Source organism: Rutilus rutilus, assembly GCF_951802725.1.
Source record: "Rutilus rutilus genome assembly, chromosome: 1".
NCBI lineage: Eukaryota > Metazoa > Chordata > Actinopteri > Cypriniformes > Leuciscidae > Rutilus > Rutilus rutilus.
The window spans coordinates 18,120,940-18,139,828 of NC_140209.1; the positions used below are offsets into that span (position 1 = coordinate 18,120,940).

The 18,889-nt window shown below is 37.6% G+C and overlaps 2 protein-coding genes across 2 annotated transcripts; one reads left to right on the forward strand and one right to left on the reverse strand.

The window, feature by feature from the left end:
* Positions 1-2,389: 2,389 nt before the first annotated feature.
* LOC311304237 (DNA transposase THAP9) lies at positions 2,390-9,427 on the forward strand (the record flags this gene model as incomplete). Its single annotated transcript, XM_084431155.1, has 2 exons — positions 2,390-3,118; positions 6,851-9,427. Exons 1-2 carry the CDS (start codon positions 3,011-3,013, stop codon positions 9,425-9,427), a joined length of 2,685 nt encoding a protein of 894 aa, XP_084287281.1. The 5' UTR covers positions 2,390-3,010.
* Positions 9,428-11,449: 2,022 nt separating this feature from the next.
* Positions 11,450-12,310, reverse strand: LOC311304244 (uncharacterized protein; the record flags this gene model as incomplete). The annotated part of the gene is made up of 2 exons (XM_084431165.1): positions 12,171-12,310; positions 11,450-12,000 (listed from the first exon to the last, which is right to left on the reverse strand). Exons 1-2 carry the CDS (start codon positions 12,190-12,192, stop codon positions 11,450-11,452), a joined length of 573 nt encoding a protein of 190 aa, XP_084287291.1. The 5' UTR covers positions 12,193-12,310.
* Between the last annotated feature and the right edge of the window lie 6,579 nt (positions 12,311-18,889).

Here is an 18,889-nt window from a genome sequence, read left to right on the forward strand (position 1 = left end):
ACATTATTGAAGACACCTGATGTTAACAAGCAGAATCACTGAAGAAGAAAATCACAAATTGTAAGTTACCATTAAGGTGATGGGAGTTTGCTTAAGTTGGGCTCTAGACCATTATATGGTTATTTTAATATTTACTGTTGTTTGTCTGCTGTTATTGATTTATAACAGTTAAATGAACAAAGTAAAATGTTATCTTATAGTGTTGGTTATGTTTTGACATAATCATACTGTGATCTGAAAAGTGAAACATATTAAGATAGTTTGGTTTAACTTGTTAGCAGCAGTTTTGTGATTCTTCAGCCTATGATTATCAGGACTTTACTTATTATTCAAAATATTTAATAAACATTGCTCTGATCAAAAAGACGTTCAGACATCAATAATCAGCCTGTGAATCTCAACAATGGTGACAATAATAAAGCATGTTGCAGTGGCTGCCACCAATCACAACTCATTAATGGCTCCCATCATGCATTGCGGTATGAATAAATTATGATCTGAATTGTCTATGTAATTTACTTTTCCTCATTGAATATTCTGCTCCTCACCATTGTTGAGATGCATAGACTGAATCTTGAGATCTGTGTGTGCCTAAAATAATGATCTTTTTTTTTAAAACAAGTTTTAAGAAATCCTTTATATTATATAAAAAATTCTGGCCATTTATTCAGATTCACAGTTATGCTTTAACCAACAACTTAAATCGAAGTCAGAAAGAAGGATCTTAATGAGCTCAGTGATCAAGTTCAATAAATGATTGTCATAATATAACCAACAAAGATCACTTTTTTTTCTTTATTCAACTGGCAGTTTTAACTCAGATACAACCACCAAACAAAGTCTAAAGTACACATGAAAGGGTCAGAGCCCAACTAAAGCAAACACCCATCACAATAATGGTAACTTACAATTTGCGATTTTCTCCTTCAGCGATTCTACTTGTTAACATCAGGTGTCTTTAATAATGCTCAATCATCACTAAATTAATCACTTAGTTATCTCATTAACGTAAACACTCTTGAGTGTGGACTCACACTCCCAGGGGTGTTAATTTAACACTGGAGGTTTTGCTGTGTACAAAGAGCCGTAGTTAACTGACAAGCGGAGCCATATCGCATTAAATATCGCTGGCGATACGTCCGCGATATTGATGTGATTTGGCTCAGCTTGTCAGTTAACTACGGCTCTTTGTAGTAAATGCCGCTTCATCTGAAAGCAGGTGATGGTGATTTACTACTAATCAAGGAACCGGCATTACTGATGAGATGCGCATAACAATATCGCGATTTAAATCGCCCAGCCCTACACGAAATGTAGTTTTAAGAGTTTTTCAGTCGAGAATGTAACTGTTTAAAGCTCAAATCTGTGGTTTATTTATAAAGATAGCGCCTATTTTAAAATGTTATCTGGCGGTTTCGGAGTTGTGAGACCCAGCGATCACCGTGCGCTCAGCGCTCATGTACCCCGCCGAGAACAGCCTTGCCTCGGCTAGTGCTTCTTCACTGTAAAAAATGAATCATGAGTCTTGTAATTTTCATTTAAAAAATTGAGGTGATCATTAAAAATATTATGTATATTTCATTAAGAAAATTGTGGTTCAGTGTTTATTAGAAAATATTGAGAACATTTCACTAATAAAACCAAGAGATGCATTTTCCTATTTTTTTTAAGGAAACATACACAATTTTAAGGCTTGAATTGAGGAACTGATAAACCTCATAAAATTAAGGAAAAGGGGCTACCTATTTATTTTAAGAGAATTAGCTCATTTATGCGGTTTTATTTAGAGACGCCATTGTTTGTTCCCAGCATGCTTTGCACATGGCTGGAAATGGAGAGTAAATCTTGAAATTAAGTGTTATTTCATGTGTTTTTGAGTAAAGGGAAACATCTGTTAATGTTTAATGTTCAGGTATGTTTGACATTTGAAAGAGTTTCTATTATGTTAAAGTTTTGATCGTTACCATTGTGCAGAAGAGTAGGGCTTATGGTTAGGTTGTGAATAACTGCATTTTTTAAATATTCTGAAGCATATTGTTACATACATGTAGCAACAACTCTGCTAGTGATAGTGCAGTAGCAAGTTTGATTCTGTACTGTCCTAGCAGCATACATTCTTTTTATAAAACAATATATCTCAAAGTTAAATATAAACAGGTCATATCCATTCACTTGAGAATAAAAAAATACTTCAAATAAAAAAGCACATTTCACAAAAAAATTGTAATTCATTATGTCATAGACTAAATAAATTAGGGCATTTTACATGATTTATTCAGGTAGATTTCATGAATGAAATCAAGCTTTAACTACTCAAAAATATTATGTGTAATATTGTTACCATAATTTTTTTAAGTAAATAGCAGTAACATTTTTTACAGTGTGATGTTCTGATGTATTTTAGTCTAGTGGTTAACCCGTTAAACATGAGAATGAGAATAATTCGTCTTGTGTATCTCTAACGGGAGATCTTCGGTCTCAATAATCTATCATTTGTTCCTTGACAAATCGTTTTGGCTGAGGGCAAAGCGAAATTTTATAACTTTATATATTTAGGCTATTTAACTTTAACGTTGTAGCCTGCTGTATGTTTGACTGAATCCTACTTTATATCTTATATGACTTGTATAGCTTCTTATACCTTTTAAAAACAGAAATTTAACAAAAAGAGACAGGGTTGCATCATTTTATTTCATATAGCCTATTTAAGAATATTTTTCAATATATAAATTTACATTATTTATTATTGTTATTATAATAATAAACCACTTGCGATTATCAATCTATTATAGTTATGCTGATAAATTATTGTACTATTCATAGTAGCCTAACTATTTAACTTATCATTTTTTTATTGTCTATATTCTGTAATTGATATTTCATATTCTATTGCTATTATTATAGTATTATACATAAACTATATGCTATTATGAGAATTTTTAATATACCATTTTGAGCATTAACATTTTTCTTGCCTGTGTCAAGTTTCCCTGTAGGTGATCCAGACAGGATGAGACAATGGGTGCTGAACATGAGGAGAGGGAACTGGATTCCTAACTACAATTCTCGTCTGTGCAGTAGCCATTTTGAGAGGCATCACTTCAGCACTGATTCCAAGGTACTTTGAAATGTTTTGAAATTTTTAGTGCACAGACATGGTTAACATTGTGTTGTGTGACAAAATTGTACATTTCAGACATTTTGGAGTGCCCTTTTATTGTGAGCAGTCCAGTAATTATGTTTTTATCTGCATCATTTTATCATTTAATATGTCACACATGTAAAGTAGTTGGATTATACCTTTAAAGTCATTTTGCCTGTAAAGTAGTTGGATTATGTTTTTGGTTGGATACATATTGCATAATTAACCCAAATCAAATCAAAACATTGTGCTTTTGTAAAATAAAGAAAATAAACAGGGTGTGCGTTCTGCCTCTCTGTCGCGGTGAACTTTTTTTTCTTGAGCACGTCTATAAACTGAAACAAAACTCAGCGAATACTTGTCACACATTTATGAGCCATATACCTTTATAAACATTTAAGTGTGTACTTTTAAATTATCGGATTCAAACTGAAAACAAATATTCTCTGTTTAAGTAATTTGTATAAAACCAACAAGATGTCCAGCTTCTCAAACGCTTCCTAATTACTTTTAATTTGAACACGCCCACTCGCGCAAAAGATATTCACATGCAAATCTCCACATGGAACGCGAACGCGCTCATTACCTCAAAAACAAAGCAGCAAAACACCTCACAAGTCTCTGCTATTAGTCGAGTTTGAAAGGCGCACGTTTGGAGCTTACATTGGATTTAGGCTACCTCAGAAGAAGAAGAACGCGATTTGAAGACAAGAAAGATGTACAAGGTAAGAAATTCTTACATATTAGTTTGTTATTGTTGCATAAATTTCACATTGCAGTTGAACTGTTGCTAGATATATGGTGAATATTGTAATATTTAGACCCGTGTTTACTGTTACTGTGTTTGTGGATATCTGCTCAAACGTAGATATGTAGGGGAGAGCGGGGCACAAAGTAACGCTTTTTGACTTTCTCAGTTTGTGTGAATCTACTTATGGTTCAGAGTATTTTTTTTTTCCCCACATTAATTTCCCACATGTCTACTACAATTATGTGTTTTTGTTTTATTAATACAGTATATACTTTTTTCTTGATATACCCCGAAAGAATGGAAGTGAAATGTGACAACATGCCCCATAGGTGGGGTACATTGTAACATGTCGAGGGGCACATTGTAACATGACCATATGACAGCTTAAAATGTTATCTGATCTAATAAAAAATATATACAAAACAAACTAAAATATTTTCTAAATAAAACACAATTAAAAAACTTTTTCATATAAAATAATGGCAATTTTTAATAATTAAATATAAACTCATTTTTGAGTTTTGACTACAAACACATGAAAACACAGCTATACAACATAGTTCAAAACAAATAAATAATTAGTCATTTCTGAACATTGACTCTCAGTCTTTATTCACCCTTTTTCTCACGTTTTCTCAGTAAAATTAATACAAGTATAGAATAGAATAGCATATTTCTAATAGGGGCACATTGTAACGCAGTGTTACAACATGCCCCCGCCTGCACAACTGGGATTTAAACCCGGCTAGTGTCTTCTGCTAGTTAGCGAAGCATTAAATAACTATCTCAACTGTTAAATAACATCTTGGAGATTAAAATAATATCAGATTTGTCTTATTTTAAATAAACACAAAAAATAGAGATGAAAAATTAACTTAAGTAAGAAATTTACTTTTGCTATGGTTTAATAAATGTCTATGGATATCTTCCAAAAAAAAAAAAAAAAAATTAGCGGATTTTTTTTTTCTATATAGTGTTGATATGACAACTAGTAAATACACAAAGTTTCGTCATCCAAGCATGTGCGGAAGTATTTAAAACAAGCGCGTTACAACTAACCCCGCGTTAGGTTGTGCCCCGCGCTCCCCTATATGGTAACCATAATGTTTTATATTTGAGCGCGATCGCGTTTGAATGTATCATACGATCGCGATCGCGTTTGAATGTATCATTTGTTACATTCGAAAAGCAAAACGCACCAAAGGGCTTCATGTTTTTACTATTATCATTTCATATCATTATAACGAATAGAAACATTTGAAATAACATGATAATCAATATATTTTTCTCTAGCTTAGTTGTTACTGAAATATTTTGGAAGATTTATAGGCTGCTATGGTTATTGTTATTATTATTTTATGCAGCACTGCACATAGCCTATGCTTACAAGGCACGACAAACCTGGTGTTCATTATATTATTGTTGGAAACATTTGTGTGTGTGAGTGTGTGTGTATTCTGTGAATTTTAAAAAGCAATTTTAACCAGAAAAATCTAAAATGTATTCCCCAAATCGTGCAGGCCTTTCTCTTGATATCAGTATGTTCACTTTTTTTTTTTTTTTTTCAGGGCCCAGATGCCACTGAGTCCTGCTGACTTCAACTTTCTCTGTACATGAACATGGTAAAGTGAAAATCAAACACCTTGGAAATGAAAGGTATGTACAATGTTTTTAGTAATGGCACAAAGGTCTCTGTCTTTGGATCATTGGTTATCTTTGGATTATGTTGTGTTGTAAATAAATCAAACCATCTAAAAGCCATTCTTTTTTAAATCTCCTCATTCTTTGTGCAAGGTTGGTCAGAATTATAGGGGCCTGATAGCTCCTAATAGGGCAGTTAGAGGAGGGTCTTTGTCTTACTCAGGTGAGAAAAGCCATACATATTAATGAGCTCCCGCATAAAGCTTTGTGGCACAAAACACGTCGTAAAATTTTTAAATCAATATATTGTCTTATCTGAATGAGCAGTCAGGGTGATTTTCACATCGTTTTAGAGCAAATATTCTAGGCTACGTGATACAATTTTCAAAAGTCTTGTGAAGAAATAATCAGTATGGGTTTCATGGCCTTATTTCAGTGAGATTTTTTTTTTGTATTTTCACAAACCACGCATAAATGTCATTATCTCAAAACTACAAACTTTTACACACATGCTGCTGATATATTATTGTAGCAGAGTTTGTGCTGAATACAGTGTAATTAGACTTTAGCCATGAAAATGTCACAAGTAACAGAAATAAGCACAAATGTCAGAGCATGTCAGAACACCTCCAGGGCCCAGAAAACAGCTCAGACCTCAGAGGGTTAAACAATATGGAATCAGTGACTTTTTGTTTGACTAGACATTGGCCTAACTATTGTATAATAGTTAATAGCTATATTGTTATAGCTACCTCAATTGGGTGTGGATTGTTATGAGCTGTCATTATTTCATTGAAAACACAAAAAATACAAGAAATGTTTTTTCTACTGAACTTTAAGTACACTGATATATACACTGCTAAATCACAGTCATTTACTCTGCAATAGGGTATATGTCGAACGCCGCATTACGAAACCGGAAAACAGAACGCATCGCTTCCGGTTCAGGTCTTTTGTATGTGCTTCATGCATTTATTTACTGTTTTACTCAAGATAACTTAAAAGGAGCGAGCAAAGATGATCATAACCAATGTCCCTCGCATGTGAAGATCGATATTTAAAAGTAAAAAAAAAAAAAAATCTTCACACTAACGTTTAGATATTTAAATAGAATAAAAAGCCAATAACAAAGTGAGATAGGTAGGTTAGCTGATTACCTTAAAATTCCATAGATATCGGCATCAGTTCATACGGCTGTTAACACTTTCTATGACAAGCGGATGCGATGAGACCAGGTTTCCGGTTTCGTCATGCGACGTTCGACATATACCCTATAATGCCATGTTTTTATTTATTTTTATTTTTATTTCTATCAGGGAAGGACCTGTCTGAATGACACTGCTGTGCCTACCATTTTCTCGTTCTCCGCAGAAGAACAGCCAGAAGGAGACTGGGTAAGTGCTTACGAGGAGGTAAGTCTTGCTTGTGTTGAAAATAGCAGTGGCATAGTGGAAGTTGTAAGTAGCGATGAAGGGGTAGACAGTTGTTTTGCTGCCGATCAGAGCAATGTCATGATGGAAGATACATCTGAACAGGATTTTGCTGTTCAGGATGTCGTTCAGGATGCCATTGCTCTGACAGCAAATGTGTGTGGCAGTGACAGGCAGGCAACAGACCACTCTTACTCCTCTCTCGGTGATCACCAGTACGTGTCTCCTAGAACGCTAAAAAGAAAGGCCTCTGCTGCACAACAACACCTAGGTGCAGCTCGTAAGAAACTGAGGCTGAAAGCCCAGCAGACAAGGAGACTGAAGGCAAGAGTTTCTTCTTTGAAGAGTACACTAACTGTGCTTCAGAAGAAACTTCTTATTTCAACAGACTGTGCCTCCCTCCTTGGCAGTCTTGAAGATGTTCCTAGAGAGATCTTTGGAAGATTACAGATGAAGAAAAAGTCAGTGTTTTCTGAAAGCATGAAGCAATTTGCCACAACACTGCACTTTTACTCTGCCAAGGCTTATGATTACGTCAGGGAGAAGTTGCACTTAGCTTTGCCGCATCCTCAAACCATCAGGAACTGGTACAGTAGCATCTCTGCAGATCCTGGATTCACTGTTGCTTCATTCACAGCTCTAAGAAGCCATGTTGTTGAGCAGAAGAAAGCAGGGAAAGACACAGTTTGCGCGTTGATGATGGATGAAATGTACATTCATAAGCAAACTGAGTTTGGGGGTGACCAAGTGCACGGCTATGTTGACATCGGTGCCGGGGAGATGGAGAATGTTGTGGCAACACAAGCATTGGTCCTCATAGTAGTTGCTATCAACGAGTCTTGGAAGATCCCTGTTGCTTACTTTCTCATCAACAGCATGACCGGTGCAGAGAGAGCAAACATCATCCGAGAGAGTCTCATTAGACTTCATGCGATCGGAGTTAGGGTGGTTTCACTGACCAGCGATGGACCCTCTCAAAACTTTACGATGATCAAGGAGCTTGGTGCCAGTCTTGACATCATGGACATGAGACCCTACTTTTTCCATCCAGAGGATAGCACACAAAAAATCCATGTGCTCTTGGATCCATGTCACATGCTCAAGCTTCTTCGGAATGTCTACTCCACAGCAGAGGTACTAGTAAGAGAAGATGGTCAGCAGATCAAATGGCAGTACATTGAGGAGCTTCACAAGCTTCAAGAGAAGGAGGGCTTGCGTCTTGGGAACAAGCTCAGAATGGCGCATATTGAGTGGCGGAATCAGAAGATGAAGGTCAATCTTGCAGCCCAGCTCTTCAGCAGCAGTGTGGCTGATGCCCTTGAGTATTGTGAGCAGGAGCTGAAGTATCCCCAGTTCATCGGATGTGCAGCCACGGTTCACTTCCTGCGCACAATTGATGCAGCCTTTGATGTCCTAAACAGCCGCAATCCACTCGGCAAAGGATTCAAAGCACCAATTAAGCCTGCAACGAAACATCGAGCCAAGGGTATGTTAGAAGAAGCAGAATCACTTCTCCGTGGGCTTCAAGTGCAACAAAAAGGAACCCTTGTACATTTACATCGTACACAGAAAAAAACACCAGTCTATGGTTTCATTGCTTGTTGTAGAAGTGTGATGGGTGTATATGAAGACCTGGTTGAGCAGCCAGCTGCCCCATGCAGATACCTCCTGACATACAAACTCAGTCAGGACCACTTGGAGCTGTTCTTCTCAGCGATCAGATCGCGTGGTGGTCACAACAACAACCCCAATGTAAGACAGTTTCGTGGAGCATACAAGCGACTCCTTGTCAGGCATCAGGTGAAGAAGGGCACAGGCAACTGTCTCCTCCGTGACAACACCACCATCCTTGACTCAACACCTGCAGCCATGAATATTGCACGCAGAGTGGATGTGGAGCCTGTAGAAGTTCTTGTGCCAGAGGATGACACTCTCTCTCACCTTCCTGATTTTGACAGTCTGTCTGAGTACAAGGAAGCTGCAATTGCATACATTGCAGGCTTCATTGTGAAGAAGATGAAGCAGAAGGTCACTTGCATGCCATGCTCACAAGCATTAAACTCAGATGACGTGGTACATGGATTCATCACTCTAAAGAACAGAGGTGGCCTACAGAAACCATCGCCAGGCATTATCGCAATTTGTCAAGCGACAGAAAAACGCTTCCAGCAGCTTCTCAATGCCAATGAAGGAAAGCCTCCACAGGGAAAAGGGACAACGGCAACTATAGTCACCCAGGTTCTGTCTGCTTGTTCCAGAAAGAATCTTTTCCCACAGCTACACAGCCACATGTTTGACATGTCTGTTGAAGCCAACCATGTACATGTTCTAGTGAAGATGGCTTCTTCATGGTATTGTAAAGTTAGATTAAACCATATCGCGAGGCGGGAGACAGAAAAAAAAAAAAAAGGCAAGGTAGTTCGCAGAAAGCTCACAAAATTAATCCATTTCTGTGGAGATTAAACTAGTTGTTGTAAATATGGTTAGTATATGTTTGTGTATATATGTACATATGTATGTATGTATGTGTGTGTGTGTGTGTGTGTGTGTGTGTATGTACATATGTGTATATATGTGTTTGTGAATAACTATTTTCATGTAGTTAATGTTCTTGTGTAGATATTTATGTGTGTGTGTGTGTGTGTGTGTGTGTTTGTAAAACATTTACTGACTGTGAGCTGTAGCTGAATACGCCTGTTCTGTCGTGCTGCCATCGAATTTAGCTTTGCTTAGAGCCCGCATAAACGGGGCATGAGCTGTAGCTGAATACGCCTGTTCTGTCGTGCTGCCATCGAATTTAGCTTTGCTTAGAGCCCGCATAAACGGGGCATGAGCAATAGCTGAATACGCCTGTTCTGTCGTGCTGCCATCGAATTTAGCTTTGCTTAGAGCCCGCATAAACGGGGCATGAGCAATAGCTGAATACGTCTGTTCTGTCGTGCTGCCATCGAATTTAGCTTTGCTTAGAGCCTGCATAAACGGGGCATGAGCTGTAGCTGAATACGCCTGTTCTGTCGTGTCCCCATTCAGTTAGGTGGTCTGTGAGTGTGTTAAAAAAAATTCATATGTATCAGTTCTTTAATATGTGGCCATTTTATGTGTGTATGTAATATAAATGTGTGTATATATTTTAAGTGTAATATAAATGTCATTTTCATGTTGTCTGCATCTTGGTTTGTTAAGTACGTTTTGTCCAGTGTACCGGTACTCATTCTTGGCTTGCACTTGTTCACTTTGTATAAGCCATAAGTTCAAAAAGGAAACGTTACTGAAAAAAAAAAAAACAAAAAAAAACAGTTGTTATAAATGTCATTTTCATGTTGTCTGCGTCTTGGTTTGTTAAGTAAGTCTTGTCCCGTGTACTCACTCTTGGCCTACACCTTGACGTGGTGAGTGAGCTTTCTACTAAGCTAGGTCATAACATTTGCATTGTATTTACCAGTATTTCTGTTTTCAGATCAGCCTAAGGTGCAGAACAATTTGATGAAATCCTAACAGATGGCCACAGCAAAAGCCATGTTGACCAGTGGAAACTTCTAATTTCAAAGACTTTTCATCAGATCAGTGCCATTCAGACACTCAGCAATGTTATGTAAAAAATAACTGGGACTGGGTAAACTCCATAAAGATGCCATTCCGCAATACTGACTATTTACTAGCTTACAACATTGTGTGTTATTTACCTGTAATGCTCAAGACATATAAATAAAAAATGCAAATTTACTTCTGCATCTAGGTCTTTAATTCAACCTACTGATTGTTTTTGCTCCTACTGCAATTTAATTGTAAATGTTTGACAGCATAGACAAAACTGGTTTGATACAAGTTTTATTGAGTTAAATGCAGATCACAGTTGATCAAAGTTCCAGTAAGTGATTTCATTTTCAAGTTCAGTGCCATCAACAGTAAGTTTGTAAATGAACAGACATTGGTTTGGTTTGGCATAAGTAAAGGGAAAGGTGTATATATATATCATATATAATGGACAACATGTATGACATACCCTGCAGTATTGCAATAACGTTCCAGGGGTTTGAGGAGACTGTTCAGTTCATTCGTGGTAGCCCTTGAGCAAGGCATTTAACCCCGAGTTGTTCTGGGGAGATAAATAAATTAATAAAAAGGTGAGGTGAGGTGGGGTGCGTTGGGGGGGCAGCTACATTCACCGTGGAATGGAGAGGAGGCCCCTGAGATGGAATGGCCAGGGTGGATGAGGGGCTTTTCTTGTGGAAGGGGGAGTGGTGGGCAAATAAAAAAAAAAAATCTAATTGATGAATGAGGTTTATTTTTTATTTTATTTTAAATAGGGAATGGGGCAAACAAAAAGGTAGAGGAAGAACAGTAATTATGTTAAACAGTGTTATGGTCAGCAATGCTATATGAATTTAAACTAGATAAAAGGTACACCACACCACATATAGTATTCAAAAGCCTGGCCATTTCAGCTGTAAAAGGCATGTATAAAAGATTAATCCAGAACCACCCCTACTGGATTAAGTCTTTCAGACATTCAGCGATGCTATTTAAAAAATATTCATTGCCCCTAGTAGACAGATGAACCTGGTCTCTAAGAAACAACGCAGGGTTGTCAAACACTATGTGTGGATGGTGTATGATTCCCCCCTTGAGACCCAACACAAAGCTGGCCATCACACTGTTTACCCATACCCGGGACCGGTTGATCTTCTTTGGGTCTGTGGATCCCCATCGACGACGCTGGGTGATTGCAGATATGATGATGGTCATCTGTGGGTGCCGCCGATGGAGATCACACAGGTCCTGCTTCATCTCTGCGGCGAGATCCACGCTCTTCGTCTTCCCCAGATCGTTCCCGCCGCAGTGGATGAGCAGGACCTCCGGGACTGTTCTTCCTCGCAGGGACTGGGCAAAAAAGGGGAGGACGCCACGCCACCTCAGTCCACCCCAGCCAAACCACTTCACCTGGGCATCTAGTCCCAGGTTAGAGCCCAGGGACCTCCTTGCCGCCTCCTCTCCACGGCGAACATAGCTGTCCCCCATGATCCACACAGTGGGAACTGCCAAAATAGAAAGGTAAACATTTCATTACAGTCATACCTGTGTAACCTACAATGTAATGCAATACAACACAATAATGCCAACTAACACTTGTAATCACCAGTAGTCGCAATTTTGATTTTAACAGTAACAATATATATATAACGTTATATATATATAATATACGTACCTCTTATGTTAACGGCGTCCATAACGAAAACTGCAGAAAAACAAAATGCATATTATAACAATTGGAAATGGTGACCAAGTATATCAAGATACTGCCTGCCACTGACCACTCGAGCAAAATAGCTAGCCATTGACAACAATCTGTTTAATGTGATGTGTGTAAGCTTCATGTGAAGTTATGATATGAACGAACGTTTTACCTTTAATGTGACAACCATAGACGGTATAAATTGACAACGAATTAAGTATTGCCACAGAGCTATTCACAAAAAAAAAAGGTTTATTGACGATAACTAGCCTATGCTTCGTTGCCCTTAAGGTTATACAGTGCTACGTTAACAGGACGCTAACTAATCTGAGGCGATTTAATGCTAACTGTTGCAGTGCACTAGGCTACGTGAAATAGCACATTTAAAAATACTACTGTTATTGTGTCACGAAATTTAGTTTTAAGAGTTTTTCAGTCGAGAATGTAGTTGTTTTAATCTCAAATATGTTGTTTGTTTATACAGATAGCGCCTATTTAAAATTTTGATCTGACGTTTGCGGAGTTGTGAGACCCAGCGATCACCGTGCGCTCAGCGCTATGTAGCCCGCCTGGAACAGCCTTATCTCGGATAGTGCATCGGATGATTGCCACTGGTTCATGTCTCTAGTCTAGTGGAGTGGTTAAACATGGGATATAATTCGTCTTGTGTAGGCTATATCTAACGGACGATCTTTAACGTTAACCATAACATTAACGTTAACAGTTAGCTGCTAACGTTAGATTATTTTACCTAGAAGTTGCAAACACATCTCCGTTCATTCGTTGTAGCACTAACTTGTTAACTGTTCACATGAGTTTACCCAGATAGTACCTTGCAGGATACATAACTATAAGGTGTCTGAACACGTCTTTAAGAGACATACATGAACTTCACGTTACAACTTACCAGCAAATTCAGATGGGTTGTCTATGGTTGTACTCAAAAAATAGGTTGTACTCTTCAGCTTCTGCCAGTCGATCTTTACAGATAGCTGAGGTTGCTTGGCTGAAGAGGCGGGTCCAACGGCCGGCTCAGTCTCACACAAAGACCGCCCTTTTACCCATATATGGATTGGCCAGAAGGTGGGCGGGGTTAGGATTTCCTAAGAATTTCCAAGATGGCGCCGCCCATACCCCCCATAAACGGCTTCAAAACAGTTCTTCAGAAAGTCTATGGGTGATGTCACAGACGCTTTGTCCATATTTTTTACAGTCTATGGTTTAAACACAATAACTTCTTTGCTCAAAGTATTTTCAAAATTTTTGATATTGCTGTTGGATCTCAAACTGTAGAATCTCAGAGCTACAACCACCAATACTAAAACAAGACATCAAGCATATAGTCAAAGATTTAGACTCTCACATTAGTGAATCAGGACACTACATGATAATGTTTTTATCATCAAAACATATTGTGGGCAGGTCATGTTTTCTCTTGCAGAAACAAATGTGCTTTATAACCACAGAGTTGTAGCAACCAGAGAAAATCTAATATTAAAAAATGAAAAGTGTCAAGAGCCCAACTAAAGCAAACACTGACCACCATAATGGTAACTTGAAAAGAAAAATTCCATAAAATATTACCGTCTAAACTTCTGTTGAATCTCAAGAACTTTTGTCGATGTATGACAGAAATAAAGTCAAACTGGTAATAATAAGTGCAACAATTTTTAATGACTCGAAGTCAGTTGTAGTTCTTGTGTTTCTCTTTTTTCTGTTATTGTTTTTTCTCTTTCCTTCAGTGAGTCTGCTTGTTAACATCAGGTGTCACCACTAATGACCAATCATCACTTAATTAATCACTTAATTATCTCATTAACTTCAACACTGCTTCAGTGTTAACTTAATTATCTCATTAACTTCAACACTGCTTCAGTGTTAATTTTTAACACCCTGTAGTGTGGACACATATAAACACTGAGGAGTGTTAATTTAACACTGGGGATTTTGCTGTGTAGCAATGCAGATTAATACTAGGCGATTTCCTAGGCAGATATTGACTTGGGACTATATTATGGGGAAGCACAGGCGAAGCACTGCTACTTGGGCGCAGAGATATCACGCAACACATGAAATTCCACGACCTCCGTCAACATACCGGCGTGAATAGTAGCTTCCTGGCTATTTTCCCTACAGTACATGAATGGCGATGAACATGGCTGATTTTGTGAGAGACGAAGAGGGTGACTTCTCAGATGGTCAAGAGAACAGAAGAACCATACCTATATGAACAAGAGTTTACAGAAAATGAGTTGCGAGCTTTGGAAACAGAACGACAGGAATCTATTGATGTCTGTGTTTCTAAATAAATTAATTTGAAAGTGTTTTGATCAGAACAATGTTTATGAAATATTTTGGATTATAAGTAAAGTATTGATAATCATATGCTGTTAAAATCACAAAGCTGCTGGTAACAAGTTAAACCAAACTATCTCAATAAGTTTCATTTTTCAGATCACAGCATGATTATGTCAAAACATAACCAACACTATCAGATCACACTTTACTTTGTTCATTTAACTGTTATAAATCAATAACAGCAGACACACAACAGTAAAATTTTAAGTAAACATATAAGGGTCAAGAGCCCAACTAAAGCAAACACTTATCACCATAACTGGGGCTATACTCTCAAGGGGTATACATATTTGTACCCTTGTGACAAATCTTTTATTTTCTTTATTTCAAGGCTACTTATTTCAAGGCTACTCAAATATAGTGATAAGTTAAAATCTACCTTAAATAATTAAGGTATCATTAAAACCTTTAAACAACAACTTTTACAAAAAAGAATTGGCTTAGCAGAGGCTGTCTCTTGATATTGTACACAGCAAAAACTCCAGTGTATGGCTCCATACTCAAGAGTGTTAACCCTTTAGGCGCCAAGGTTTTTTTGAAAGAAATGCTGGATTTTGACATCAAAATTTCAAAAACTTGTGGCTTGAAAGGGCTTAAAGATAGAGATCTACTGTAAATTAGAAAAATGTTGGGGATGACTGAAAGTTTATGTGGGGTGTAAATATACTCATCTAATTTGCATATTATGACGCCATCAGGGGGCGGCCCTCTTGAATTTCATAATATTCAGGAAATAGTAGATATTGAACTGATGTTTGAACTTATTTGCATGTTTTATTTTTATTATCCTCATTCCAAATGATGAGAAAAGAGGAAACCAACAATAACAGGAGAAAGTACTAATTACTATACTATATAGTAGTAAAACGCATATGAACAGTAGCCTACTTTTTGATCAGTTCATCAGTAATATTCAGGAAATAGTAGATATTGAATTGATGTTGGAATTTATTTACATGCTTTTTTTTGTGTCTTTTTATCCTCATTCCAAATGATCGGAAAAGAGGAAACCAACAATAAAATAGGAGAAAGTACTAAATTATTACTATATTACAATACTTTAGTAGTAAAACACATGTGAACAGTAGCCTACTTTTTGATCAGTTCATCAGTAATATTCAGGAAATAGTAGATATTGAATTGATGTTGGAATTTGCTGCCTTTACCTCTAGCAACAGCTCTCCTATGTACACTAAGACCCCTGCCACCCCTGCCACCCCTGTCCCCGTCCCCGTTGGGCACATGGTCAAAATTATCTGTTTGTGCTTCGTGAACACTCGCGCCTTGCGCGGCGGCACCATTGCACGGCAGATGTACCGGGAGAAGCGCGGGCGACACCATTGCGCGGCACAGATGTACCGGGAGAAGCGCGGGCGACACCATTGCGCGGCACAGATGTACCGGGAGAAGCGCGGGCGACACCATTGCGCGGCACAGATGTACCGGGAGAAGCGCGGGCGACACCATTGTGCGGCACAGATGTACCGGGAGAAGCGCAGGCGACACCATTGCGCGGCACAGATGTACCGGGAGAAGCGCGATCATTAGACGGCCGATCGTCATTTCCAAAAGGCAAATATTCCCCTTCAGAGTCAGAATCGGCGAATAACATTTGCAACACATCCTCACGGTACAAGTTTTTATTAGCCATTTGATGATTTTCTCTCACATATCTCACAATTTACTCAGACGCTCTGAACTGAACTGCTTCCGCATCAATGACACGATCGCTCACTTGCTCTGCTGTGTGCTTATGATGTCATTTTGGTCTGGAATCGAAGTATTACATGTCTGCCATCTAGTGGTAGGGAATACAAATGAGATATTACACCATATAAGGATTTACAGCCTGTTTTTTTAAGTATGACGTCTTGTCGCAATTTTGCGACTGGCGCTTAGAGGGTTAAAGTGCTAAAATATGAGTGTTAAATTAACACTCGAGTGTTAAAGTTAATGATATAATTAAGTGATTAATTGAGTGATGGTTGAGCATTATTGAAGACAGCTGATGTTAACAAGCAGAATCACTGAAGGAGAAAATCAATTTTTTGAAGACACCGTTATGGTGATTAGTGTTTGCTTTAGTTGGGCTCTTGACCCTTAACCCTTTAGAACCTGAAGCTAAAATAGGTGTTTTTCACATAATTAGATTTTTTGACTGTAAAATTTTAAAACAATGTGCTATCTTCATGTGCAAGGTGTCATCTTTTTCAGAAAAAGATAAGCTTTCAACAAATTACAGTTATTGACACTTATTGTGTGTGGTGAGTTTATAAATAGAATTTAAATAGACAAAAAAAAAAAAAAACGAGAGTAAATTTGCTGATTTTTATGAACGAAAGAAACTAACACTTTAAAGTTGAAAAATGAACTATAATACATATATACAAGTCTTTTTTGTGACATTGGGTTGCACAGTTTTCATATAGGACACTTTTTTTCATACACGCACACATACAAATGCACGCATTCATAGGCACGCACACATACACATGCACGCACTACATGCTTAGATACGTGAAAGAGTAGCGGCCATCCGCCTCCCAAATTTCATTAAAAATCATCCCTGCTGTCTACCACTTATTTCGCCATGTATTTGTTCGTTTCTTTTATTATTTTATGCAATCCAAAACACTCTAACCTGCCGCGCGTCGTATCTCTCTGTTCAAATCCTTCCATCCCACGCTGCTGTCATTTGTAGACGGAAAGCATGACATTACCGTAATAAGCCGTATATTGGCGAAAAACGCATGATGTCTACTTTCAGGAACTATTTGAATTATTTTGATAGTGCAAACGGTTGAAGAGTTACAGTGACATGAATACAGCTTGGTTGGCTGTGTCGTCGACGACTCATCCGGTTTTAAAGGGTTAAACTGTTAACATTAGATTTTGTTTGGCTGTTGTATCTCAGTTATAACTCTCAGATGAACAAAGAGAAAAGTTGATCAGGTGGTGATAAAAAAAGCTCAATCTTTTAAGGTTAAACATTAGTCTGGGGAGTCTGTTCTGTATTTTCTACTCCACAAGATCAACGGCCATAGTTCAAATGACTCTGTACGCAATTGGATAATCCTTCAACCAATCAGACCAACGATCCGGGTGAAGTACTTTGCAGAGCTATGCGAAAACTCTTTATTAACACCCACTCGAGCAATTTGTTTACTAAAAAGAAGCCATTGAGCATCGCCGAGAGGTTAAAAGGAATTGAACAGAGCCGTAACGGCTCTGGAATTGGATTGGATTAAACCCACCAATAGCGCGCCAGGTGGATAAGCCAGTTTGTGATTGGTTCCCGCAAATTTGTAAGGAAGCAGCAGAGATAAATGTACAGGTTTTCAGCCTGAGCTGCAGAGCAAAACCAAATCGCTGGAAGATCAGGCTGGGTTTACCCAGTCTAAGTAATCTCCTTTTCTTAATTGAATAATTTGTTTGTCGCCATTGTTGAAAATCATGCACTGATTCTTGATGTCTGTTTGTGCCTAAAATAAATTTAGTTTTTTTAACAGAGCAAGTTTTAAGAAATCTTTTGGATTATTTCAAAAATTCTGGATCTTATGCTGAGGAATCACTGTGATGCTATTAAGCAATTAAGCTCTAAATGTGTTCAGTGATTTAGGTCTAAAAATGATTATGTTAAAACACAACCAACACCATCAGATCATATTTTCTCTTTGATCAGCTGGCTATTATAACTCAGTTACAGCAGCCAAACATAAAGTTAAAGTAAAAAATGTAAGGGTCAAAAGCCCAACTAAAGCAAACACTGATCACAATAATGGTGACTTAAAATGTTAGATTTTTCTCCTTCAGTGATTCTGCATGTCTAATTATCAGGTGTCTTTAAAAATGCTCAATCATCACTCAATTAATCGCTTAATTATCTCATTAACCTCAACACTGCTTCAGTGTTAATGTAACACGTGGAGTCAAATAAACCCCAGGAGAGTTAATTTAACACAAGTTGTTGCTGATCCCTGTGATACACTGTAAAAAAGAATACATTGATTTTATTGATATCTAATTAATAAAAATGAGGCAACAGATTACAAGCAATATTATTAATTAAATTTAACAAATTAGATTTGAGTAATAATTAATCAAATGAATTCCTTTAAAGGTAACCATTTAAAATGAGTAAAATTTACAAAATATATTTTATTGCCAACATTGAAGACACCTGGTGTTAACAAGCAGAATCACTGAAGGAGAAAACCATAATTAAAGTCACCATTGTGGTGATCAGTGTGTGTTTTAGTTGGGCTCTTGACCCTTAAATCATTTACTTTAAGTTTTGTTCGGCTGCTGTACATGAGTTATAACAGCCAGATGAA